This window comes from Scophthalmus maximus, chromosome 6 (assembly GCF_022379125.1).
Source record: "Scophthalmus maximus strain ysfricsl-2021 chromosome 6, ASM2237912v1, whole genome shotgun sequence".
In the NCBI taxonomy this organism is placed as follows: domain Eukaryota; kingdom Metazoa; phylum Chordata; class Actinopteri; order Pleuronectiformes; family Scophthalmidae; genus Scophthalmus; species Scophthalmus maximus.
The window spans coordinates 14,338,066-14,365,397 of NC_061520.1; the positions used below are offsets into that span (position 1 = coordinate 14,338,066).

A 27,332-nucleotide genomic window follows, 5' to 3' on the forward strand; every position below is an offset into this window, starting at 1 on the left:
AATGTACAGTGTATAATACTTTGTATTGTCGATCAAGTCATTGTTCAATAATTAACATGTTGTAGTACTAAAGGACAGTTTCACCGTTTTACAAACATTTAAACAGCTTCTGTTCTATGTGATCATGGAAACATGGCTGCATGGCCCTACTGGGCACATCATCTCTTTAGATGATGTGCCCAATAGTTACATTTAATCAACATTTGTTTTTTGCAAAGTCCATCAAATCAACTACAAAGAAATGACCTCAAAAGGACGCAAACTGACTGGCATATCACAAACCAATGGGTGACGTCATGGTGGGTTGCCACTTGCTACACAGAGAAGCATGGTGGCCACAAAGTGAATCAGATTGACAATCGAGAGACACAAATAGACCACAAAGAGAATGCAGAGGCTGTAAAGCAATTTAAACAACTATAAAGAGACTCAACTACATAAATTGACAATGACCGTAGCTAAAAACAACTTAACAACACAGAGATCTTAATGTAATTCAGAGACACAAAATTTGATTTCCTCTTTTTGAGGTTAGGCTGCTTATTGTGTAGAAAAGGCATTTCATATATAATCACACACAGAGGTCTCAAAAAACATTCTTTGTTCATTTCCAATGTAAACAGAAAAATATAACTTTCTGTTGGTGCTTTCAACAGTCAGTGCTATTACTTCTGGAAATGCCCAAAATCAAAGGCCTACATACAAGATCGGATGTAAGCCTGTAACAGACAACAAAACCACACGTGTTGGGTTTTTTAGTTGGTGTCTTAGGCTACAGTAATAACATGGCTTCTGTTTCAGGTCCTTCACGTATACATCTCAGAGGGAAGTTCATGAGATTTAAAATGTTCGTCATGTAGGCACTGCTTCAGGCTTATGGAAAATTCTGCTGTGCCAGTAGTCCGGATTGTCAAAAGATGTGTCGGCAACTGCAGGTTCCCCAGCCCTGGCTCCAGCTCGCACTTTTACATAAGGTTCAAACACAGATTGATGTTCCTTCATGCCCTCCACTGCTCCCTCCCCTCCCCTCCGCACATTCTGGTACACCACTGCATCTTCATCCCGCATGACAGCAAAGCAGTCCATGTCTTCGTATTCATACGCCTCGCCATCGTCCCTCCCCTGTATCTTCAGCTCCATCCTGTCTCGAAGAGCTTGTCGCAGCTTTGGCTGTCTGTTTGTGTAATGATAGTTACTGTCCTCCACATATTCATCCTCCTCTCCCTCCTCCGCTTCATCCTCCACCTGTCCCCCAAAGCTTGCTGGTATCGGAGGAGGTTCATGTGCTGGAGGGTTTTCATCTTTTTCAGTACCTCTGATGACCATGTATTCATATTGAACTTCGTTAGAGCCCTGCTGCTCTGAATCCGAGTTGTCCTTGCTCCTTGAGTGAACTCCCCTGACCTCCAGAGACGGTGTGGTATCACCTGAGCATGCTGTCGCTTGTGACGATACAGAGGAAGTTCTTTTGTTTGGTTTCAGCCAGTGGCTACTGTGCCTGGGCATGGCAGGTGTCTGCTTGTTCATATACTCATATTCTTCATCGTCTGGGTCATCCAGAAGACCTACAGAATGAGACTTGCCCAACCTGCCAGGAGTGGCTCGAGATGAAAGAAGTAGTGTATCTAAAAAAGAAAAAAGAACAGTGAATAAATTGAGATATATGTCTTTTTTTCTTCCCTTTTTTCATCTTGTATTTCATGGTAGCTGTACATCTTTTCATTGTATCTGCACCTTTTTCTTTATACTGTTTTTGTCTTTTGGCCAATGCATTTGATTCAATATTGGGATGTGCATACACTTTTTCAAAGCTTAAATGCAGAACTTTGTTACCTTCAGACAGAGCTTAGCTCACTGCTTCTCCCCTGATTCTAGTCTTAGTGCTAAGCTAAGCTAACCAGCTGCTGGTTGTTAGTTCATACTTACCAAAAATGAGAGTGGATCGAAAAGCAAATAAATGTTTTTCCTATTACCTTAACTATTACCCTGTTAGACTCTTAAATGGAACATGGTACACAGCTGGTATTTGATTTAATACTCAGTAGAGTTCAATAAAGAAAAAAGTATAAAACTGAAGATTTATATTCACTCTTCTAAATGGTAGTTGGGAACTAATCCAGATCTCCAGGCCTGTTCCCATTGTTAGGACCACATAATTCTGCTGTGATGCTATAGTGAATGATGGTATCACCTCTCTCTGGGCTGTCTCCAGGGAGCACATATCCATTTTGGTCTTCTTCCTCAATTTCTGGGGATGGAGTCTCTGGTGGACCCCCGGACATGCTGTCCCTCTGCGACATGTAAGCACTGTCCTCACGATGGCGTCTTCTTTTCAGGCTCCCTGCCAGAGGAAAGTCGATCATCTCCAGCTCCATTGCTGTGCTGCAGCCCTCAGAGCTCTCAGACACAGTGCGGGCCGAGTTAAGTCGAGAGCGTGACTGCCACATAGCCTGCACAAGACAACGCAAACAGGCCTATATTAGTAATATGACAGAAGTAAGCATGTGCTGTAGGATGATATTGATCTTTATTTAGCTTAAATATGTATACTGTATAAAAATCTGGCCTTAATGATGTTCAGTTGAGAATATTGGGTGGATATACAACAATACAAAATAGGTTAAGTGGCTTAACACCACAAAAGACTGTTTTAGCTACCTGTCCTGGGTTGTCAACACCTGGGGTCATCGGCAAGTACTCAGTTGCACTTGATGGATTAACAACAACCTTTACAAGAAAATGCAGGATTTAGATTTACTTGGACTTTACAGAAAAGGCCTTTCCAAACATAGAACAGCCATGAAATTGATAGGAGGTGGTGTCCATTACTCTGTGAGTGTCAATCCTGGAGAGGTGGCTGTGGCTTCTGGACGGAGACAGGTAGTGGGATGCTGGAGTCATGCCATCCGTGACCTCCTCCGCCCCCTGGTCCTTCAGCTTGATGTCTAGATCATCCAAATCATCCAGGTCTGCACTCCAGTGAGCAGCTTCATCCGGCGGCAAGTCCTGTTGGCTGCAGTCCTCCTGGTAGACAGTGGTGAGACAGATCATTGTACGGCATGATCACTTTTACTGAAGCTCCAAACTCAAACACAGTCAGTCATTCTTACTTTGACCACCAGATAGCGAGGAGGGTCTCTGGCCATTCTGGTAAATTCATTAGCCAGCTCTTTGAATGTTGGACGTACATTCTCATCAATCATCCAACCTGGAAGTGAAGAACAATAGATTAACACTTTGCCACTAATGCACAATAAAGAGCATCTGAAACTAATACAAGACTGTAATTTTTACAACCATACTAATGGCTCTGTGGGACTGTACTTGGGCACAGCTTAGTTTCAGCAAAGTGCTTATGTTACCATGTTGACATGCTCACAACTCGGCTTTAACATGCTGATGCTAAGTAGTTTTGTTTTTACCATGTTTACCATTTTGGTTTACTAAACACAAAATACAGCTGAGGCTGATGGTAATGCTATTTATTTTGCAGCTATCTGGTCATGAACCCAACTATTTGACAAATTAAATAAATTATGTGATTATGACATCAGATGAACAGTTAAGAGATCACCAATATGCCCTTGGGGACATGAAATGCCAACACAAATTTCTTGGCAATCTATCCATTAGTTATATAAAATTGGTTTGGTTTAGTGAAGTTCAGGCTACACAACTTTAAAGTTGTCGGATCACTGTTAAGTTCACACCACACGACTTGCTGTCTTCTGATCGGGGTCTTACAATCGTCCGTTGCAAAAGTCCATACTACACGACTGACTGGCAACGGGGTGACGCAAAACACTACATGATCTTTCACCAGGAGAAACACCTGACTTGTATGTCTTGTCTCTAGAAAAAGGAGTGCGTCCTGGACCCACTGTTTGAGGTGCTCTTTGGTTGGGATGCATGTAGACATAGAAAAATCCAAGGCATGACGATAGTTTTCAACATATTTCACTTAAATCCATCTCTTGAGCCAGTACTAGCATGACTAAAAAGTCTATATTTATAACGTTAATGCCATTTTGTAGTCCAGACTAAATTTAGAAGTACAGAAGAGAGGCACTCACACTTGACCATGACCATGTATACATCAATGGTGCAAATTTGAGGCTGAGAGAGACGCTCGCCCTTTTCCAGCAGATCAGGAACTTCCTGTGGACGCATTGTTGTGTACGGCTCTACCCCATAGGACATCATCTCCCATATTGTCACACCTGAACAAGGGCGATGGATTTAGTGTGGCATGAAACAGCAGTACGGTTAAGCTCAAACCTCAAAAATGCTTAATATTTGCCAACCTAGGACTTGAAACTCACCATAACTCCAGACATCACTCTGGTGTGTGTATCTGCGAAACAAGATGCTCTCCAAGGCCATCCATTTGATTGGTGTCTAAAGATGTAAAAAGAAAATGTCTGATTGTTAACTTCAGTGAAGACAGCAGAAAAATAAGTAGACATTGAATGTTTCAAAACAAGAGCAAATTAAATGAATGAAATTTGATAATTTGTCGTATCCTTTCTGCCAGATCACGGACCTTGACCTCATTGTAAAAGTACTTCTTGTCATCAGGATGTAGGAGGTCTGCGATGCCGTAGTCTGAGATCTGGACCGTGTAGTTACTCTTCAGGAGCACATTTCTGGCGGCCAGGTTCCTGTGGACCATCCTGTTCTCTTCCAAGTAATACATACCCTGATGAGAGTGAGCAAGATTGTTTATAAGTGCTAGGGCTATTGATTGAATAGACCTACAATTTGATTAAAAAAACGTCTCACGCAAAAAAAAACATAGGTTTGTTCTTTACCTTTGCGATTTGAACACACCAGTTGAGAAGCCTCTGCGGGCTGAGGTTGTTCTTGCAGTTCTTGACGTGCTCAAGCAGGGAGCCCTGACTGCTGAGCTGGGTGACGAGCTGCAGGCTGGCCCCGGGGCAGATACCCAGGATCCTGACAACGTTAATGTGGTCCAAGCTTCCCATCACCATCATGTGCTGTCGTGAACATATCAGGTGACTTGTTAGTCATTTCATTTAGTGTCATCATTGAATATGGATTCTGAGAGCAGTTCTCCACACAAAGTCGATCGTTTAAATATCTAACTCGGGGTTTAGAGGTAGAGCTAGAGCCACTATAAAGGATTTCTAAGGGGAACCAAGAGTCAAAGCACAAAATGTCCACAGAAAGTTGTAAAATCGCCAAGATCCCTTTTGTCTACATGCGTGTTCTGTCCATTTCAAACAATCTTTATTTTGACAATAAATCATGAAATGTGCCAGTGTGGATGCAATGTCAACACATACATGGTATTTAGCTAGGTTGTAGAGAATCTACATGCATCTTCAAACCGTGGAGTATAACTTATCATACCGAGTAAACATGTTAACACTGGAGACGTGGAAAGGATCAAGCTGAAGGAGTAGTTTAATGAAATGTTCCTATGAATGGTTTGATACATTATGACATGTAAGATTAAACATTTCAGAGTCATCTTTCAAGCCTAAAGGCAGTGAGCATTTCATTCTCAGAATAAAGTCTATATTTGGTGGAGTTTTTTGGGTCATGTTTTCTTACACCAGTCAGCTCATAGAAGGTCTGCCGACCAGTGCGATCATGAATCGTCTTTATGGCCACAGGAAGCTTCACTGTATCACCTTCGGGAATCCAAATACCCTATGAAGCACAGAAAGCAGACATGCATAATTTGTTGAATACATATTACATGTGTAAAAAAGAAAGATTGGATAAGGAAAAGTGTTAATCACAAGTACCTTATGGACTGATCCAAACACTCCATTACCCAGCAGCTTGATCTTACGCAGCTCTGTGGGCTTCAGGGTCCGAGCATGGACTTTTGCTCCTTTCTCTCCAGGCTCCAAAGGTTCAAAACTCTGTTAGCAAGTAGAGCATTCATTAACAACCCTCAACGAGGTCTAATAAAATAATACAGCCCAATCTACAGACTCTGACCGACCTCTCCACTCTCCATGTATCTCCTGATAGCTCGCTTCCGACGAATGGCAATACCTCGGCGGTACAGGATCGTCAGCACAAAGATGGAGAACGAAACAAAGAGGAGGGCAATCACTCCCAGTACAATGGCAGTGGTCTCTTGTCTAGAGACAGAGATGAAAAGGAAGCACATATTATATCCAATTATCAGCACTTGAGACTGAATCGAAACTTATTTATAATATGTCAAAATGAGAGGAGAAATGTACCCAGAAATATAACGCGAAAACTCTCCACAGTCTCCAATTCCTGGACCGTAGCACCTGAATATAAAACACAAGAGGGGTCGGTTTAAAGAAGAAAAAACATGGCATGTGTGTCCATAAACACTGATGTCTCTTTATTCCTTACCCATTAGTGCAGTTTATGTGGCATGGCTCACAGCTGCCTTGCTTGTTGGGGTATTTGAAGATGACTCCCTCCCCTCCCATCACGCCCTCAGGACACGAGGAGACACAGTGTGGACCATCCTGCAAGCTGGCACAAGCAACACACTCATCTGCTCCCTGGAAAGAAGGAGGGAGAGTTCAGACAAATTGAAGCGGACAGACGGGCAAAGAGAGGAAAAAATGTTCACGATGCCTTTGTGGGGTATGTTCATGTCTAAGGTAAAGCCACTAGGTGGCAGCAGAACACCCAAAGGTATCACGACAGGATTCTTGTACTTGAAGAACTTGTTTGTTTTGTGCAAATTACAACTGTAAGCATAGCCCGCCTGGTAGTCTGGCATCAGTTATTCACTGAATTAGGAGAAACATACCTTGCCGGTGCAGGTCTGCTTCCCCTCCTGGACCTTACACTCGGGGTGACAGGGCATACACTCTCCCGATCGAGCAGCAAACTCTCGCCTCTCCCTGCATTCAGGGCAAAAAGTCACTTTCAGCAGACTGCAGATAACAATGACTTGGGACAGCTACACCAGAGTAAACATTACTCACTCAAGACAAACAGGGTGGAAACTCCTATTCCTATTATTAGTTATTTTATGAAAACTGACCCAGTTAGGAACGTGCAGTCTGGCACGCAGGTTCCTCGCCTGCTGTATTTCTTACAGGACACACACTGGTTTGGCCCGGGACCCCAGCAGCCATCAGAAGAGCAAAGGGGGTCGCACACTTGCCCGTCATTTACTACACACATAATGGACAAAAAATTACTGTGTCATCATCAACATTAATGCATAGAAAAAAGCGTGATATAGATGACCCAACCTCACTCACCACACTGATTTCTGGGTCGGTTCTCCTTGATTTCAATGAGCTTCTGGCGGCGCTGCGGGCGGGGGCTGCTTATGATGCGCGTCCAGTTGATCGTGTCAGGGTAGCAGAGCTTCTTGTTTGCTGTGATGTAGACGTCGCCATCATTTATTTTTCGTAGCGAGCGTAACCCCAGAGAGGTCAGAGAGGGGAGCCTCATCACCATAAGAGAGTAGCCCCTGAAATATAAAATATATGTTAAGGAAGAAATATAGCTGCCTATGTTGTGAGTACTTAATTATTTTAATTTCATTGGAAACTGAATTTCTAATTGTGAAATGGAGGCATTGCTGAATTTGTAGCATCAAGATATTTTATTTTGAGAACCATATTTCAGAATTATGAGGTTTGAAATCCTTTGAGATTTTGTGAAGGTAATTTCAAGAGTTGAAATGTCAAAAAAACATGATATTAAGCGTTTTTGTTAAACAGAAAACAGACATTTCCAACATTCACAAAACCATATTCAAGTTTCTCAGATTCAATTGGTCATTTACGTTAGGAAGCTTGATTTCTTATCCTTGTGTTTGCATATGAACCTCGGTGTCTGAATTTCACCAATCACATCTGGGCTTTTTTTTTAAAAACTGGATTTGAATTTAGTGGACACACACAATGTGAAATCATTAAAGAGTTGTGCCCACCACCGAATCACACAATCCCAGCAGTGAATAAGGTCTGTAAGACTAATGTAGAATAATAATACACAAACCAAGAAAATATGTTTTAAACAGAAATGTCATGATGAGGTGGAAAGAGGCGGGCGTGTGAATTATTTACCGTACCTTCGAGAGCTTACTCTAAATGGTGTAGAAATGACAGGGGGGAGAAGACACAAAAAGACAATCAGATTCATGCCAGTAAAGGTGTAGTCTGCTTTGTTCAAATATACAACGTGATAGCAACATTACTTAGTCGACGAGAGAGACAAAAACAATGTTAAAACATATAGAGTAAAACCAATGACTGCTCACTTGTAAAGTGATCTGCCTTGAATTGTTTGCAAGTTAGAGAAGACCGACAGGTCAGACATGTTTTCGGGCCACGACTGGATACAGAGGAAGTCTGAAAATGGAGACGATGTGTATCAGATGCCTTATCTAGATTGCAAAAACACCAATGTGACAAAAAAGCATCATTAGACCGACCGTTTAAAAACCTACACCTATATTCACCTGTAATCTCCCGCACTGTGTTGAATATCTTCAGTTTTTCTGGATCAAGGGCTGGTACGTGATTGTATTCGTCGCTTTTAACAGAAAAGACAAGACAAAATTAAAGGTCTGGTTGCAAAAAGTATCCATAAAGTACAGAAATGAAATGCGTACACTACATACAGTAAAGTCTCTTGTCTTACAAAGGCAAGAAAGAGTTTTGTTTACCCTTTGATCCCAGTCACCAGGAAGTGTAGACTGCCCAGAATCTTTGTGCAGTTTATGAAACTGTCGATATTGAGAGCATCCACAGTTTGTTTGGTTGGACTTCCTGTGCCATGACAAGCTGGGAGGAAGATGAAGAACAGGAGGGAGAGAAGTTTCAGAAAATGAAGTAAAGCAGTAAACAATGTGCACGTTTGTGAGAATCATCCAGCAGTGGAGGTACATTTCCTTCAAATACTGTAGCTAACAATTCTGAGGTACTTGTTTAGCTCAGGTTTTATGCTACTTGATTCCATTACACTTCAAATGAATATATTACATTTTTTCGCTCTGCTGCATTTATTTCACAGCTATAGTTACTCTGCTAATTAAGATTTTACAAATAAGAAACAGCGTCAATATAATAAATCTGTTACTTTTCAACTGTATGTAATGCAGTTAGAGCCGGCTCCATCTTTGCCAGCTACACATACACATAAATGCATCACAAATAATTAACCATACATGATCATATAACAAAAGTCTGCTCTGGAAAGATGTTAGCCCTCTAGGTTGTGTAATTAAAAAGAAAATACCTTTTGGACAGAGGCCTCCACAGGGCTCACAACTTTTCACCCCATTCTTCTCCACCTCCATTTTATCAGATGAACATTTGCTCACGCACGAGCTGCCCTCCACCACAAAGTTAGCTGTTGAAAAAAAGCAAACAGAAAATGTGTCAAATAAGTGACTTTAACAACATTGTCCAAAAATGTACACGGGCAGGTTGAGATTGGATGAGTTTTACGTAAAGGTTTGAATGATCGGCATATTGATCAAACTGTGAGTCGGCGTGAACATGAGGCATCAGGCCGCCTGTGTGGGGACTCACCAGGACACTGGGCCACACACATGGATTCATACTGGTACTTGGCATTGGGGTTGCGCTCCAGTTTGAATGTGTGCTTGTTGTAGATGAGGGTCTGAGGACATAAAGGCACGCAAGAGCCCGAATCGTTGAAGTTCCTGCACACCTGTTAAAAAAAAAAGGTCATATATATGAAACACAGCTTACAACTTTGTTCTGTGCATTTGTGTGATTGTGTCTACGATGGGCTGTTATTGTGACTTGTCATAGCAGCAAAAACAAAGGATTGTTAACAACAATTCTGTACTACTGAGGTTTTCAATAAGACATGACAGTGTGCAGCTAAAACCATCAACCATCCCTAATTTTATTAATTACACCTTTTTTTCACACCGTGACATGTCAACATGACTCCAGGCGTCTTGCCCGTAAAAAGGCTTATTGAAGCGGCAGACTCACAAAGCAGTCTGTATCCAGGGGTCCAGTGCAGCCTCCAGCACACTCGATGTGACAACACTCGCTGGGTCTTCTACCAAAACATCGTCGATTACACTGAGGGGCGCACACGGTCTTTGTCACTGAAGGAAAGTTGAGAGAGAGTTCATTTTTTAATCCGCAACAACATGGCTCCTAAACTTCTTCTTTTTTTAAACTGAGACACTCCCTTGGAATGATTTATTTAAATGACATAACGCTCATGTAAACTGTGACATCAGCATTAAGTAAAATAATACAGGCCTGCAGCAAAAGCACAGAAATCTGTAGTTTTAGGTAATGTTGCTGTGCATATCTGCAGATAAATATTGAACTAAAAATAAACTATGTATGAAACAATGAATCTGACTATTGTGTACTCGCAAAAATCATCTGCCAGAAAGCACGCTGTGTGTAATGATGCTGATGCATAACTGCATATTAAACTGTGCTATTTGTATGATGTTTTCAGTGTTAATTCCTTTGATTTTAATGTTTGGAAATGTAGTATGTAATGTATGTCAATATATGATGTGTATATGATAATGTGTTTACTGTGCACCCTCACCCTCTTCCTTTTGGTAATGAATGAAACTGACTTAGGAAATGAAGAGAATGAAGACACTCACAGATCTGGCACTTGTCATTTCCTGGACCCCAACATGACACGTCTCCACACGCTTGGTCACACGGCTCTGAAACATCAGGTCATTATCAGCAGATATACATTTTTATATTTCAAGAGAACCAAAGGAAAAGTCTGACATTAAATTACACGCTCACTTATTTATTTATTAATTCCACTCGAGCAGTCTAACTGAGGCTACTGCTCCGATTTCTTACACCGAAATTATTTGGGGAATGGAAATAATTACAGCGGCCACTAGCACTTCTGATTCACACACTTGACGGGTCTGTGAGTATTGTTTTAAGATGTGACCTGAACGTAAATGATAATCATGTGTGATTCCTTTGCACTCACTTTCAGGCCCGTTGTCGTTGATCACAATATGAGCTGTTCCATCCTTCACTATGTCCAGCCAGTTCACCTGCGGGGCGTAGCTCAGGTACTTATTCCGGATGATCTTGACTCCTCCCTCCAGTATCTCTGTGGGAGGCGCACATGTATGTAAATGGGAATGGACAATTGGCAAAGCAAGTGCAAACAGGCCTGTGACTCATACTATCACACGCCACCATTCGCTGTTCACTACAGCGCACACACACACTCAGTATAATGAGCTGCAGCTCGTGTTACAGTGGCGGTTGAGAGGCTGAGCTCATGAGACATTCCAGGGTCTTCACATCACAGTGAGTGCACACACCGCCGCTCTCTGACGACCGGTACTCCGAAGGTGTGGCTGCACTGTGTGGGTGTGGGAGCTCCAATCGTAACCGAGTGTTTCATCCAACCTGAGCTCTTATCTGCTCCACTCCAGCCTCCCACACTCTAAACACACGCAAAACGGAGTGACTTCTGGTGTACCTGTAAGGTGTGTCAGGCCCAGTTCTTGAAGGCCATACTGCCCGTCCTTCTGGTAGTTGACCATCACCGCCAAAGCGAACTGGTTGTCATACAGTGTGTTGCCTCTGATCACGCGCAGCTGGTCCAGAGGCAGGCGGCTTAAATCATTGACGGCAAACAGGATGTAGCCCGTCACCTCCCTGATAGACTGAGGCATTAAGAAAAAAATATGAGAAAAAGATCTTAAGTAAAATACAGCTGTTAATCAGAGAGAAATCACAACCTGGCAGTCGATGTGTTATTTACTCGTGTAGTTCGTCACCAAGACTGTAGTGCAGTGATTCAAGGGGGACTTAATTGAGGGGACATAAATGATCTGAGACAGATCCATCATACTCTGTGACAGTGATTGTTTTGGTTTGAACAATCTTGTCTAGACTAGTTACCCGGTCTCAGTGACATGTGCAGTGACACACAAACTGTTGCTCTTTGAAATGTGACTCAGGGTGTTCGAAGCTTCACCTGCAGGAAGGAGAAGTCTCTGGTGTGCTCCATCATGGTGATCTCAAGGTTGCCCATCACGATCTCACAGCCCGTGTACCTTTCCTTCATCTGGTTGTACTGATTCTCCATCATACTCACACTGTTCTGGGTGCCGTAACAAACTGGTAAAGTGAAGAATGGACAATTGTTAACCCTTGAGTGTCTTTAATGTCAACAGGTCTCATGATATACACATATATAAAGGATTGGATGGTCAATAAATCCCCATAAAAGACCAAACCCAATAATGACCTAACCCTTTCCCTTGTGTTGTCTCTGTATTTCATGCGTTTTGATTTTTCATGATACATTTTCGCGTGTGTATGTACAAATAACTCAATACAATAACTCAACAACGTATGGACCAATGTTCTTGGGAGGGAATCTCCAGATCAATACGTTTTGGGGTTGATTGGTCTAAGGTCAAGGTCAGAAAGAAAATTGGTGTGAAATACACGGTTTCCAAGATATCTCGAAAAAATAACATGGCAAGAGAGACAATCTACATCTTATATTGATCAGAAAATATTCCCCATCATATGACATCATATAATTTGTTAAATCATAAAGAAGCCACAGAGAATTCAGAAAATTATGTCATGCATAGTTAATTTTTTTTAAGGTATCTCTGCAAACTATAGACTACTATGGACAGAACATGCAGCTTAAATAGATTGAAAAATAATTCAGGATCATATGGTAGAAATTACCTCATCATGACGTCACAAGGAATTCAGAAAATTATCACATATAATGTATTAATGTGCTAACTTTGACCATGATCTACAGGTTATTTAGATAAACCACTCATTTGTCATCATATGGTATATATTACAGTACAATGACATCATTATGAAACGGCACCATTACTCTGTAAAAAAGTTGGCATTGCCTGATTGGGGTATAAACTGCGTGCATGCAGGGTATGCATCACCCCTCCGATGCATTTCATTTATTTTGAGTCTGTCCCACGGTCGCTGTGCTGCAGCTGTGCTGTATATACGGACGTGTCATCAAATGTGTATTACTGTAATTCACAGCCGAAAAGAGTCCAAGACAAAAACACAATTAGCTCCTGTCTGAGTAATGTTGGCGAAAAACTGCCCTTATCAAAGCACTAACAACAGTATACGCAGCATTTTGACCAATTTTAATAAATATACATCTTCATCAGGATGTGGTGGACCTGTTGCTGACAGCTGCAGAAAAATGTGAGAGCTTTGAAGTATCGAGGAAATGTTGGTATTTGCATTCGATTTGTGGGAAAAACATATTTTTTGACTGTTTTCCTTCATCAGTAGGTATATTAGTATTTGTTCAGTGATGTTCATGCAGTGGTGTAAGAAGGAAAAATAATACTACAGAAAATCGAATCAATTTAATCAATTATCAATGAGGCAACAGTGTAACTTTTTCTCAAGACTTTTTTGTGCCTTTTACTACAAGTGATCTACGTGCGGCATAATCAATGAGTGAACTGCAACAGTGTGAAACAGGCTGTGGATTGTGTACAGGACATGTCCCTCTCTGAGACAAACATACAAAGCTTTGTTTATGATCTGTGGGAGTTCAGCCATTTAGCGTCACTTGAGAGCTACTTTGCTATTCAAATGTCAGACAGGCGAGAGGCAGCAGAGAACTGAGGACAGAATCGTGAACTCAACGGTTGAGCTGAATGTCATCTAGAAATGAATACTTTGCACACACATACAAACAAACAAAAAAAATGTACTCTGTTCACGCTGGGGCATGCCCAATATGGACAAAAGTATGTGGCACATACTTTTGGCATGAAACATGAAATGAATAGTTTTCAGATGGCTTGCACAGAGCCTCGACCTCAACACCATCTAAACACCTTTGGGAAGAACCCGACTATGAGACAGATCATCAGCCGCTCTGCTCTGCTCACTTCAACCAGGCTCCAAAACTCACTATTATAGCAGTTCCTGTTTGCAATTTGTATGAACAACTAATGAATGTAGTGATTCTTGGATAAGTTCTAGAGCATAAGCTACTCTAGGGATATTTATTCAAAAATGGACATGAAGACAATGTTATACTCAGAGGGTTTAAGTCACACTGAATCTAAATGTATGTGAAGCATGTCTGTGTATTCAGTTATCATTAAGTTATCACTCCATTAAACAGTCCAATTTCTGACACTTATGCAGACTGCAGCTCCAAATGCTGACTGTGTAAAAATGTGACAAATAAAAAGACAAACTACAGTTTCTCAATGTCCTGTTGTCTTCAGAACACCTGTCACAGTAGCTTTGTCTCCTTCCACTGCCCCCAAATCCATCTGCATGGATACCAATTCGTAACGGTTTTTATTCTTTATTGATATTTGGACGAACTGACCCTTTAAAGCTGCTGTCGGTAGGATTTGCAAAAATAACTTTTTTTCATATTTGAAGAAACTGTCGCTTGATGCTGGTAGTTATATGTGAGACAGATCGTCTGTGACAGACTCTGGGTCACTCAGAGGCAGCCATAACTAAAAAAACGTCTTATAGTCTATCAATGTGGACAGTAGTCCGTGTTAGCTTCTTACCGGTGGGAACGTCACGGTTGCCATGGTAGCGTGCGCAGGCACGGCGGGCTGGGAGGAGCTGTGGAGGAGGAACCGAAGAGCAGCGGAGAGGCAGGGGGAGGGAGCAGGAGTCGTCGGGTTTTGAATTCTGAGACTATGTCCACACTTCTCTCAATCCTACCGACAGCAGCTCTAACCTTATAACTGTAAGCATAATAATGAACCAGTGGTTCTGAATATTAACTATCAAATAAAAAATAAATCCACAATATGCATGTTGTTGATTCAGCTGTAAAGGAATGTGTGTTAAATCTCACTAACACACAAGTGACACACAAATGAAGTATGCCTACTAATTATTAACCACACAGCACAGCACAGCGTCTGTGTGTGTGTGTGTGAGAAAGAGCGAAAGACGTGCAATGAGCATGTCCTTCATCTATAAAGTCCTGATAAGAGTAATTTGTGTTTTTGAGAACAACGGGTTCACAGACACTTTCTCTTAACCAACTATTATTAAAGGGTCACTTCACCAAAAACACAAAAATAAAGCATTACCCCCTGCAGCATGGTGCTGAATGGAATTTTGTTGACACTACTCAAGGCTTTCTCTGCAGAAATAATGTCTAACCAATAATAGCGTTGTCTGTGGATTATCAAGAATAACCAGGACTCAGGTTCTGGGAAGAAATCTCGCTGTTGATTTCAGGAAACTATTAATTTTCTTTTTTGTCGGGAAGGCCGCTGATTTTACCCATGATAAAGAACACGTTTAACGTCTTTCTTTCAGGTCCATCAACTTCATACAAGAGAAAACACTGGAGTACCCCTTGAGTGTAAGTGCATCAGGACCACCACCCAGGGGTCACAAGATGAACATGAGTGGTCATGGGATGATTGAGAGGTTAAAGGAAGGGAAACAAATTTATCCCGGACAAATGATATATATTTTTTTCCCCTTGGTGTTTTATTTTTTTCCCTACTTGGTCAACTTACCCCTTTAAAGCCTCTTTAAAAAATTGCTCTTGGGCTGAATCAGGCCAGTGTGGAAGGGTCCCTACTTAAACATCGTTTCTTTCACAAGGAACAAAGGTAAGGAACCATCTCCTTCGCATTATCTCGTCACCATCAAACAATTGCTTGCATGCTGTCAAACACTATTTCTTTACATTAGATTCCTCTGTTTGTTTCGTGTCAGGGTTCTGTAGTCATCACACTTTGTCCACAATTGGCTCTCAGAAACTTTTGCTCATTAAAATCCATTTACTGGAAAATGTCAATGATGTCAGTTTATGAGCTGCTCAAGGGTGAAGCTCTTTATCTACCCCACCTTAGTTAAATCCTTGGAGCAGCTCTGTGCTATCAGTGGACGACTTGAGCTGTTGACTCTACCCTGTTTGAATTGCCTGTTGTGAAATGGTCGTAAACAGCTTTGCACATACATTCGAGAATCCTCCACTCACAAGAGTACAGAGAGCATGAACACAGTAGACACACAATGCACTGCAAAAGAAGACAAACCGGTATGTACACATGCGGTACAGTATGTACTGCTGGTATGTCAGCCATACAGACAATGCACAATCTATAGCTGTGGAAGCCGAAAAGCTCGACTTTCTGAGTGGGTTTTCTCTGTCAAAGGAAAAATTTCAGTGATGGCAGATGGATGATGGAGTAAAAAGGAATGGGTTGGAGGGTTTAGAGTCAGCGCTCACACAAACACACACACGCACACACGCACACGCACACACACGCACACACAAGGACACAATGGCGCTTTTTTAAAAGAGTGCAAGAACAAGTGTCGCAGTGCATCAGATTGTGAGTCCAAGCCTCTGTCTGTCTGCACCAACACTTCACTGTCATTGTTACTCCTCACTCTTTACAAACCCTGCAGAGTGCCCGTCACTAATTATCGTACACTGTACAGTACATGAGGCCGCTGCAAAATGGTGTCATTGTCCTCGGCGCTAAAGTGTAACCTATCACATGACGAAAACATAACGCGGATCAGGTTCAGCAGTTATTTTCATTCGTCGGTTACCAAGGTTTCAATACTCGAAAAGGAAGAGAGGGAGAGTAAGAAAACAATAGAGGGAGGAGGAGATAAACAAGCTCAATAAAGCAGTTGAGACGATGACTGAAGTAAACAGAAACTTGGCACAGGATGGACAGAGATTACTGCATACCTCACAGGTGAGCACACGCACGCACACACGCACACACGCACACAAAGACAGACGCCTGAGCACATGATCTACTTCATATAATGGTGCATTGTGCATGCATAGCCAGTGGTTGTGTACAAATGACCTGGAAGATATTTTTCTGTTTACAATGTGTGAGACTTCTTCCTCAAACCTTACAGACGCAGAGTGTTGCTCAACGTCTTACGCTGGCAACAGCGACAGTGACAACATATTTGCTTTTTGACACATCAGTTATTTGCGTAAGTCCCACCTGTAAATGTACTGAATCCAATGACGGTACAAGCTATTGTGGTTTTCTTAAAGGATAATAAATCAAATGTGACTGTGGCGTGTTATACACTTACATCACTTCACAAATCAAACAACTGAGACATTGCACTTACATGTTCACTGTTTTTTCATGATAATGTTAAAGTAAGGACTTAACTTTTTTCCTGTTGGCACGACAACTGTATTTGAAAATGAAAGTTGGCAAGATCTATGTTTTCTATTAATGTGAACATGTTTTGTAATTTGTGTCCCTCTGGAAACAGGCCTGCGAAAACTTTTGTTTTACATTGAAATACACCATGGATGTCTCCACCACAAAACTCTAAAAACATGTATTACTCTATTGTGACTGGCCAGTTAACCTTGTGTATTACAACTGATACGTTCAAATCAAAGGTGGATGTACAGCAGGTCCAACTTTCAGCAAAACAACAGCAACCTCTTTCACAACTGCTGCACAACAACTGGCTAAATGACCATGACTGCGGAAGTTACAGCACTGAAGTTCCTTTCATTCAATTTGTAGTTTGATTGTTTTTCAATCTCACAGCCTTTGACCAATAAAAGCAAGCAACTCATTAACAATATAAACCATTTAATTAATGAAATAAACAGTACACAACGTTTTGGTATGTATTGTCATTGTGTGAGTTTGTTACATGTGTGAATCAATAAAGTCTCAACATCAAATTCCTCTGCACAATGTGATGAAATCTTTCTTTGTATTTTTGCTTTTGTTTTGTGTGTCTGTGTGCCTGTGTGTGTGTGTATGTGTGTGTGTGTGTGTGTGTGGGCTCGTGTTCATATAGTTTATCTCAGACTGAGTGCGACACTTGCAGCCATGTAACAGGGGACAAGAACATGAGGTCAAAGGTCATAGAGTTCCACTGAGATTCAAATCACAACAACACCTCTCTCTGCCACCAACACATCGCCACACCTGGTGGCGGAAAGTAACAAAGTACATCTACTACAGGAAAGTACTTGATCATTGTACTTGATTATTTCCACTTCTTCCCTCTAGTCTGCTGATTTGACATCTACAGTCACTGGTCACTATTAGAGTTGGACCACTGGTCAAGGAGCTAATTGACAATCAATAGGCAACATTTTCTCAGACTTTTCTTTGAATTATATCATAGCAAAATTAACACATTTGTGTTTTGGAGAATTAGCTAAAACATGTCTTGGCATATTCTTAGTTTTTTTTTTTACATTAAATGGCCAAATTATCAATTGATTGATGGGAAATTAATTGGGGGTAAGTCCATAATGACAATAATCCCTAGTTGCAGCCCTACAGTATGATCAGTTTGTCAAATGTTATACATTTCTACAGATTGAACTACCCAACACACAAGCAGTTAGAATTAGCTTCAACTTAATCGGTTCAACATTAAAATACTTCTCATACATTGACACATCACTAAGCTGATGAACATCAAATTATATGATGTAGCTATACATTAAGACTGGGAGGGGTCTGATCCTGTACTTTTACTTAATGTAGGACTTTACTTAAATAATAAATCATCCGCAGCTGACAATAGTGAGAAAACAGAGATTTCAACATGAAAGTTTTCCACTTCAAAGTGGTTTTGGGCTGGTTGTGGTCGTCAGTCAACAGGTGGTGAAAGGTTGGGCCACGCTGTCGCAAAACCTTGAAATAACTGAGACAAACACGGCAAAGCACACACACAGAGTCCTGGGATAAGTGCAGGTGACTCACGGCAAACGAGTTTTATGTGTGTGGAACAGGTTCTGGTGTGTGGGGGTTTGAGAGGTAGAACAGGTGTTTCCCTACATCAGTGTGTGTGTGCGTGTGTGTGTGTGTGTGTGTGTGATGGAGCCCACCTCCTGGCGTCTGAGCGCAGCAGCGTTGGAGAACACACACCAGCAGGACGCACAGCACCGCCTGCACCTTCCCCACGAGGGCACTCATCCTCATCCAAATGTCCAGGCGGGTGGCGTTTTAGACAAACATCCCGGTCACATAAATGAGAAGAAATGTGTCCTTTTATCGTCCAAAATCGTCCTCGGTCGTGTCAGTCCGATAGAGTCCATGAATCAATCCAGCTCTTCCCGTCTTTTTTGAAATCTGTTGCCTCCGTTCGACGTCCTCGAGTCGTCAAATGAGGAGGTGAAGGCGCACTCTAGTGAAAACCTGTTTGTGTTTTCTCTCTGACATTTAACTGAGCCGCAACTTTACAGGCCGCCCGCCCCGCTCCGTGTGAGGGAGTCACTACGGCGCAGTGATTGGAGCGCAGCGCTGAGCCAATGAGCGGCGGGAGCGTCTCATCCTCTCGCACTGATTTATCTGGGAGGGCCCAGCACTGTGCACTACACCCTCACTGGTTTCGAAACCTGGAAACCCAATGGCAACCTTGAACACACCTTTTTGAAAGAACAATATGAAGATAGTATTTTGCGATCAAAACAAGGATGAATGCATCCAGGGTGTTTGTTGCAGGAGTCACACCAGTGTTCTCTATCTTCCTAAAAACACCCCTTCCCCTAATCGTTTTGAAGTTTATTGATCAATAGCCGTGATTGACAAATGCTTTTAGGGACTCATGTTGAAAATATAAGTAAAAATCAATTTGTATAGTTGTTGTTTTTTCTTAAATAAATTCAGGAATTGAAATGTAAACCCGCTAAGAAAAGCTGAAGGAATATAAGTGACAATTCAGCTGAAACTGATGATCCAAAATACAATTTGATCTCACTTAATTTAAAGTTCTGGAAAAATTTGAAAAAAATTGAAAAGGAAAGCGAGCAATTCTACTGAGAAATACAAAACACAACACATCACCATACCTAGTGGTGACCAATAACTAAATACATCTACTACTACTACTACTACTACTACTTCTGCTGCTGCTGCTGCTGCTGTGTAAATGTTGATTAACTTGATGTTCTGAGTTTCTGGTTACTATTAGTGTTGAAACATTAGTCAGTGATCTGATAAACTGATAGAAAATCAATTGGTAACTTTGTATTAGAAATGCTGCTTTTCTTTGAATTGTTTCATATCAAAATTAAAATCTTTGTGTTGTGGACTATTGACCAGACAAACAAGTCATTTTCTTTTTCTGTTTAATGACATTTTAAAGGCCAAATCGACTATTGGTTGATTAATGGAACAACAACTGGGAGCCAAGTCCATAATGAAAAAAACACAAAACTAATGAAATATCTCTAGAACACGCATGTTCAAAAAGTACAATAAAAATATTCTAATGCAACATAAAAAATCAAAAGGAAACTCTGAAAGTTGCTGTTGTTCATTTTACATTGTATTGATAAACTGTATTTCCCAACTTGTCTGTTTTATGGTTCCTTCATTTGTATGTGAATTCATCTTTACAGTTAGAACAGTTGAGTCATTTCCTCTGCCCGCTCAAACCTTAACTCATAACTAACTTCAGTAAGGAATTCTTTTAAAAAAATGGTAACATCCCCTCCACTACTTAAACAAAATATTTAAACTGTCTCTCTTCTTACTTTTCATTTCTTAACTATTCCAATGAGCAATAAAACTTTGACCCCTCCACTCCTTGGTGCTGGTGCTGGAGATGTAAGATTGTTTTATTGCTGCGTGACTATACTGCTGTACTTAGGACTTATTTGTACATGAGTTCTGGTCAGACCATGTGTTATTAATTATTTCTTTCAATAAATCAATTCAAGCTGCACAGCAGGAAGTGTTCTGCTTGAACTGAGACTATCATCTGATTTGGTCAGAACATCTTATCTCTTTGCCATCTTGTTATTTAGTCACTCAAGCTTCATGCAAACATTGTCTGCCTGTAAGAGTGGGCAAGCCAGCTGAACTACTCTGAGGAAACTGGCTCTGCCTGCAGCTCCAGTCTGAACACACACACGCACACACACACTCTCTATCTGGACTGGTCTAATTGCAAAGAATTATTTTTCTGAGAGAAAAAAAAATGTCTGCATAGCTGCAAAGAGTCTGTGCGTATGTGTCAGAGTCAAATGAAAGGTAGAGTGGATGTTAAAAACTAACGGTTAATATTCCACCACTACCAGGAAGTCGTTCACATATTTAATAGCATTATGTAGTAATTCTCTCCTTTTCATCCTCACAGAAACAACCTGCTGAATAACAGACACATTTGAAGGGAAACATTAAAATATAGAAATATTTCACATTTTCATGTTACAGTATGTGATCTCTGCATGAACAACTTTATCCCAAAAGGTCTTTCACAGAGAAATAAATTTAAGGTATATGATCATATCTTCTGAATCCAGGATTTTTTTTTAAGGATTCTTCACCTTTGCTATTTCGAGCTAATTTCTTTAATTTTGAGTCATATCTTTGGGTTGTGGGTTATGATCTCACTCCGCCTTGGTGGAGGTCTGTGTTTTTCTGAGGGCTGTTGTTGAAACAATTCAAAATCAGGTTTAGAATTAATTCCCATTACAGATGGAAAGACTAAGTATCCAGACAAAAATAACTGTAAATTATTAATGTTTCATAAGCGGTTACAGAGGGTCAAGGGGCTCCCAGGCCACAAACAGAAAATTGTTTGGAATTTCAACATGTGGATTCAGCTGTTCACAGATAGATAGACTGTCCTCTTCTGGCTGAAGTTTGTTACAGCAAGATTTTCTGTGTCCTCTGTTGTCATCTGTCGCTCCTAAACACGAATATTAATTGCAAACATGTGAGTTTGAAGTCCATCAGTAACACTCACTCATACAGGTCATACAGAAAATGGGTTTATTTGTAATACAGCAGGATTTAGATTGTTGACTTACATCACATACAGATGTCCCCATGCATTCAGCATTGGGTCATTTAGTCTTTATCGTTTTCAAATGTACTTGGACAACTGTAACAGTACAGAATGAATCATAAGAGTTAATTGTTTTTTCTTTAATGTTCGCATTGATCCTCGTTGTTTCACAGAGACAGTCTACATCAAAGTGTCTACACCCCAAAACAAACCAAAGAGACCTACCATCAAACATGAATCAAGTAAACTTGCAAAACAAAAATACTATCCGACTTTGCCTAATCATCTTCGAACCGTGGTGCAAAACCTGCCTGTTGAGGGCACAGAATAATAAATCTGCAAATCATTCTTTACACCATAGATAAATATGTGACTCAGTCTGAACCAAACACAATCAAATTGAAGTCATTACTAAATATAAGGCCACAACACCCAAATGATAAAACTCACTATTTAACATATGATAGATGTTGAATATGAACAATGCAACTGATTGGTGGAGTGAATATACAGTATGTCGTACTGTCACCGGTGTGTGAGCAGCAGCACCCACATATGGCACACAGAAGTAGATTTATTGACAGAAATGGGTGGATTGTGCTGGTGTAGGGAGTGACGCAGTGACTCGTCGTCTGTTCAGCGGCGAGTCGTGGACGTACTGATGACTCTCGTAAAATATAACACCGACATATATTGATCTGCTTCCCCTGCTTTCTTTCACATAATTATGCTGACACGTCACAGAAATAGAGGAAAATGCATGTCAAATACATATCAGTACAGTCATTTATAGATTCATCAACAATATTCACATTCAGTAACACAGAGACATCAGAATCAACCCCCCCCCCCATATGCAAGTCGGAGACAAACACACACAAAGCCAGAGCAACCTGATGCAGTTTGAGTACACGCATGGCAAAGATGGCAGACAAGCAGCAACTGTGTGTTATGTTTATGTGCATGGCAACCTATATACTGCTTTCATATGAATAGGCCATAAAGCTGACTAAACTGTTTTAAGCACATCTTGACTAACTAAGCAGCAGAACGCGGCGGCAGAGTTGGTTTCTGCATCCTACTGTAAACGGCACCAGCACATGATCAGGGCAGTTTGAAGAAAACGACAAACAGCGTTGACGTCCATGCATTTCGGAGGATGAAAAAGTATGCCACAATGTCAGCAACAGCAACCTTTGCATGCAGGCCAGGCAGTCCAGAGTGTGCTGTGCATTTCGAAATATTTTAAAAGGGCGACTTCAACACTTTGGGATCTCACACAGGGCTTAGAAAGACGCCACAGATATCAAAAGATTTTTAAAAATGAGGCAGTAAGAGGACGTGTTGTTCATGATTAGTACTGTTTGAGCCACTTGCACAAACACATACAGTTCACATTGCATGCGCTTTATCCGCGTATCAGAGTGCCTCAGCATTGCTCGCAAAAATTAAAAAGGAAGAGCAATGTAAATTATGGTGACATGGATTCGACGGCTGTGATTGTTCTCAAACATCGGCTCTGCCAGGAGAAGGAAAACAAATCAGTGTGTGCAACTGACACAGACAGAACAAACCAACAAAAAGTAATATTTGATTCGTTGTCGACTCAGTGGAGTCACACGGGACTCGGTACAGCACCTAGAGACTAACATACAGTACACTGCACCTACGGACAAGAGGTGGACACAGGAAAAGCAAGTGTCTGCTGTGATTGCTTACAGTTAGTGTGAGTGTGAGTGCGTGTGTCAGTGTGCGTGAGTGGTAAAATACCGAGTGCTTGAGAATCTGTTTGCAGTAAGAGATGAAAACAATTAGAAACCTCAACAGACTGAAAGTGAAAGCGGAAGCGGAAAAACCTCCCCCGGACCATGAATCTTGCACTGCACCTACCAACCAAAACCCTTGTCCCTGACCAACAGCCCCGTTCTCGAAACAAATCAAAGAGGTGGATGGGTGTGGCTGCCAGCTGCTGGTTCCAGTTTTCTTCTTATTTCTTGTTCTTGAGTTGATTGGCCAGCCAATCAAGACCCTCATAAAGGCCGTCACCGCTGGTGGCGCAGGTGGCCTGGATGTACCAGTTGCGGTGACGCAGGGAGTGTAATCCCAGCTTGTCTGTGATCTCAGCAGCGTTCATGGCGTTTGGTAAGTCCTGTCAGAGAAGTGAGAGGTCAGTGAGGAGACAGTCCTTCCCTCAGTCTGTGGAAGGATCAGTGACGAGGCTTTGTGTGTGTGTGTGTGTGTGTGTGTGTGTGTGTGACCCTAAAGACAGCTGGTGGCTTGTATTATTGTGTGGGTTTGAGTCAGCATGTGTGCATTTACTGTGGAAATGTGCATGTACATATATGTTAAGTAACTTATTTGAGTATTCAATAGGCAGTTAATTGATCTGCACAGATCAAACATTAACCAGAAATGATCTGCTTCCAGCATGTGCAATGGGAAGATATGCTTTTTTTCCCTTATGTGTCATATGTGATATTAATGATCTATCTTTCAGCTTAAAGAAGAAGTTGCATTTTTTCTTACAACATAAAACAGGAAGTAGGTTTAGGGGGGTTGATCCTGAGTATGTGTGTATATATTGTGCAATGCAGAACAGTGATGATTTCTTGCCTGTTTGTTGGCAAACACAAGGAGGACTGCATCCCTCAGCTCGTCCTCAGCAAGCATCCTCATCAGCTCCTCCCGTGCTTCATTCACTCGCTCTCTGTCATTACTGTCCACCACAAAAATAAGACCTGAAACAGCGAGGAGAACACGCTGAACTCAATATTTTCAAAAGAAGACAAGTGTTACTCTGTTTAGGTTGGAATAATCCTCTGATTAGCTCTGAGTAGCTCTGCTCACCCTGCGTGTTTTGAAAATAGTGTCTCCAGAGGGGGCGGATCTTGTCTTGCCCACCCACATCCCACACAGTGAAGCTGATGTTCTTGTACTCCACTGTCTCCACGTTAAACCCTGGAAACAGGAGCAACATGTAAAACAAACACAGGGGTCTATCATTAGTGTGCGTGAAGTTATTTTGCTTTTCTGTGCACCTACCAATGGTTGGGATTGTGGTGACTATTTCCCCAAGCTTGAGCTTGTAGAGGATGGTTGTTTTCCCCGCAGCATCGAGCCCAACCATCAAGATCCTCATCTCCTTCTTTCCGATGAGGCTCTTCAGCAAATTCCCAAAAATGTTCCCCATGATTCAGATCCGTTTTTTAAACTTCAGAGTGAAGCTACAATCGTGACGCTTGATAACAGTCTCAGTTAATGAGCAGGGATCGATTACGAAGGAAGGCTGAAAGAGAGAAACAGAGCAAATTACCATTTAGGAATACTTGTAAGTGTGTTGCTACATTCCAGGGAAAACATCAAATGAATTAAACTGGTCTAAAAGATAATCACGCAGCAGGAAAGCTCACGCAAACCCCCTCTCACCTTTCTATACGAACACTGCACCGCCATAAAACCTCACCTCTACGTGCCGTCTCAAAGACAGGAGCAGGTGTAGCCTGGAATCATTGCACCAACATGCATCTCATTCACCCTCTCTGTTGTGATGACTCCAGGCTACAGCGCAATCTGTTCAGATCCTTGTTGCAGTTTCTTTTCTCTCTCTCTCTCTCTCTCCTTCAAATGTTAGCCTGCGACAACGCCAAGCCCCCAGAGCACAATGTAAAATGCCCTACATTACCAGGCCTTAGATTGAACACATTCAGTGACAATGGAAGACTATACATGTGCCCTGTAGTCCAGATGACGCTGAGCAGTACTTCTGTTAAAATGCTGTGTAGTGTCTAAATATTGTACTTCCAAGTCATGTCAAGTCAAATTCATCTGTGCAACATGATCACAAATCACAAACTGGCCTCACACGTGACGAACAATCTGCCCAACGTGCAACATCTTCTATCTTTACACCTTGGATCCAGACAAGGAAACAACCTTCAAGAGCTAAAGAAGAGCAACACGGGAGGCATCCTTCTTTTAGGATGGACACATGCTTTATACATGTGACATACATGTAGAAAGCAGGCCGCGATGGCAATAGTAAAATAATATAATATAGCATAATATGATAAAATATAAGATAAGATAAGATAATATAAGGTAAGACAAAATAAGATAATCCTCTTTTAGTCCAACAATGGGGAAATTTGCTGTCTTCCAGCAGCAGAAGTACAAATATTTACAAAAAGAAATATATACATTGTAAACCGAATACATACAATGTGAACAGTGTTGCACATCAACTTTTTGAAATTGAGTACTGCACATTAAAGTAAGATAAACATTAAAAAAATAAAAAAACAAATCAAATCCATTCAAAGAATGGGAACGTTTTAGATGAATAAAGTGCTAACATATTTATATATATATGGATCACAAAAGATATGGAGCATCTTTTAGGTGGTAGGGCCAGTGACTGGTCAACATTGTGGTAAATGTTGGAATATGTGTTAAATCATATTCTGAATGATTAGTGTTCAAGTGTAGAGAAATCACTGGTTCTGTCTATTTGTTTGTATCGATCTCAAACAACCACTGAGAGCACGCTGATGAAACGATCCGACTGAAACACACAACAGCAGCAGACGGAGCCAGTCGCAGCGGTGAGCCTCATCCCTGTCCATGGTGCTGAAGGAGGCCGGCACACTGTCACCGCCCGGACCCCGGCCCCTCGTCCCACTACACGTGACCCCTTCGAGACGGCGGTGTTACCGGGCGGCAGGGCCGCGACGTGCCCCGGTCTCAGCCCCGGGCGACTCCGGTGACTTTAGCCGGAGGCTGCTGCGGCAGGTAACGATGCCGCTAACCTGTCGTTATCGGCGGCCCCACACATTCCCTCCGGAAAGAGACGAACGCGTTTCATCTCCGCACTCAGTCTTTGTCTTTTCCTCATCAATGAATCTGTTGTAAACACATTCATCGCTCCGCAGCGGCCGTAACCGCTGAATCGATGAGACGTAACGGCAGCTAGCAGCGAGTATCCGCCCCGCACGTCCATCCTCAGCGGGCATCCTGCTGCGAGCGAGCCGCCCGCCGCTGCGGTCAGGCCGGACGACCCCGCGGCCACACGGCCAACGCGGGACACACATCGAACGCACTCATGTTTGAATGACCTGCGGGGACATGGGTGTATATTGTCGGGTGGACGGCGGGGACGGTGTCCTCACTTACCTTCGCTGAGGAGTCCTCTCACAGAACAGTCTCGCGAGATTTTCAGGGGGAGCAGTAAACGGGATCTCGCGAGAGTACGTGTCGAAGCAAACCAGATTTCTTGTTGACAGATTTATTTATTTCTTTAAAGGACGCTTGTACAAACAGGTTCTGTTAACCTTTGTTCTGTTGATTTTTTATGATTTTGTCTTTTAGAAAATACATACAATATGTTTAATATAACAAATAGTGAAATAAAACATATACAGAGTCCCTGAATGTAGAGGTCAGTGACTCTGGTCTCATTTCATATCCGTGTCAACCAATGGAAAACTCAAATATATCCCCTCAGATATAAACTCCCTGTACACCGAGGGTCCACCCCGGATTCAACTCATGGTGGTCCACCTGGTTGTAACTGTTGCG

General features: G+C 41.7%; 2 protein-coding genes across 2 annotated transcripts; both read right to left on the reverse strand.

Moving 5' to 3' along the window:
• Positions 1-6: 6 nt before the first annotated feature.
• erbb3a (erb-b2 receptor tyrosine kinase 3a) lies at positions 7-19,204 on the reverse strand. The gene is made up of 29 exons (XM_035631556.2): positions 18,850-19,204; positions 11,959-12,101; positions 11,458-11,644; positions 10,954-11,079; positions 10,601-10,666; positions 9,957-10,075; positions 9,522-9,663; positions 9,226-9,339; positions 8,654-8,771; positions 8,447-8,520; positions 8,246-8,336; positions 8,057-8,071; positions 7,236-7,450; positions 7,013-7,145; positions 6,776-6,869; positions 6,367-6,521; positions 6,225-6,278; positions 5,978-6,119; positions 5,775-5,894; positions 5,578-5,676; positions 4,812-4,997; positions 4,544-4,699; positions 4,323-4,398; positions 4,074-4,220; positions 3,111-3,208; positions 2,830-3,024; positions 2,659-2,727; positions 2,192-2,450; positions 7-1,625 (listed from the first exon to the last, which is right to left on the reverse strand). The coding sequence occupies exons 1-29, from the start codon at positions 18,941-18,943 to the stop codon at positions 853-855; spliced, it is 4,260 nt and encodes a 1,419-aa protein (XP_035487449.2). The 5' UTR covers positions 18,944-19,204; the 3' UTR covers positions 7-852.
• Positions 19,205-21,728: 2,524 nt separating this feature from the next.
• LOC118309702 (ADP-ribosylation factor 3) lies at positions 21,729-26,973 on the reverse strand. Its single transcript, XM_035632104.2, has 5 exons — positions 26,928-26,973; positions 24,801-25,044; positions 24,606-24,716; positions 24,372-24,496; positions 21,729-23,907 (listed from the first exon to the last, which is right to left on the reverse strand). The coding sequence occupies exons 2-5, from the start codon at positions 24,946-24,948 to the stop codon at positions 23,746-23,748; spliced, it is 546 nt and encodes a 181-aa protein (XP_035487997.1). The 5' UTR covers positions 24,949-25,044; positions 26,928-26,973; the 3' UTR covers positions 21,729-23,745.
• Positions 26,974-27,332: the final 359 nt, after the last annotated feature.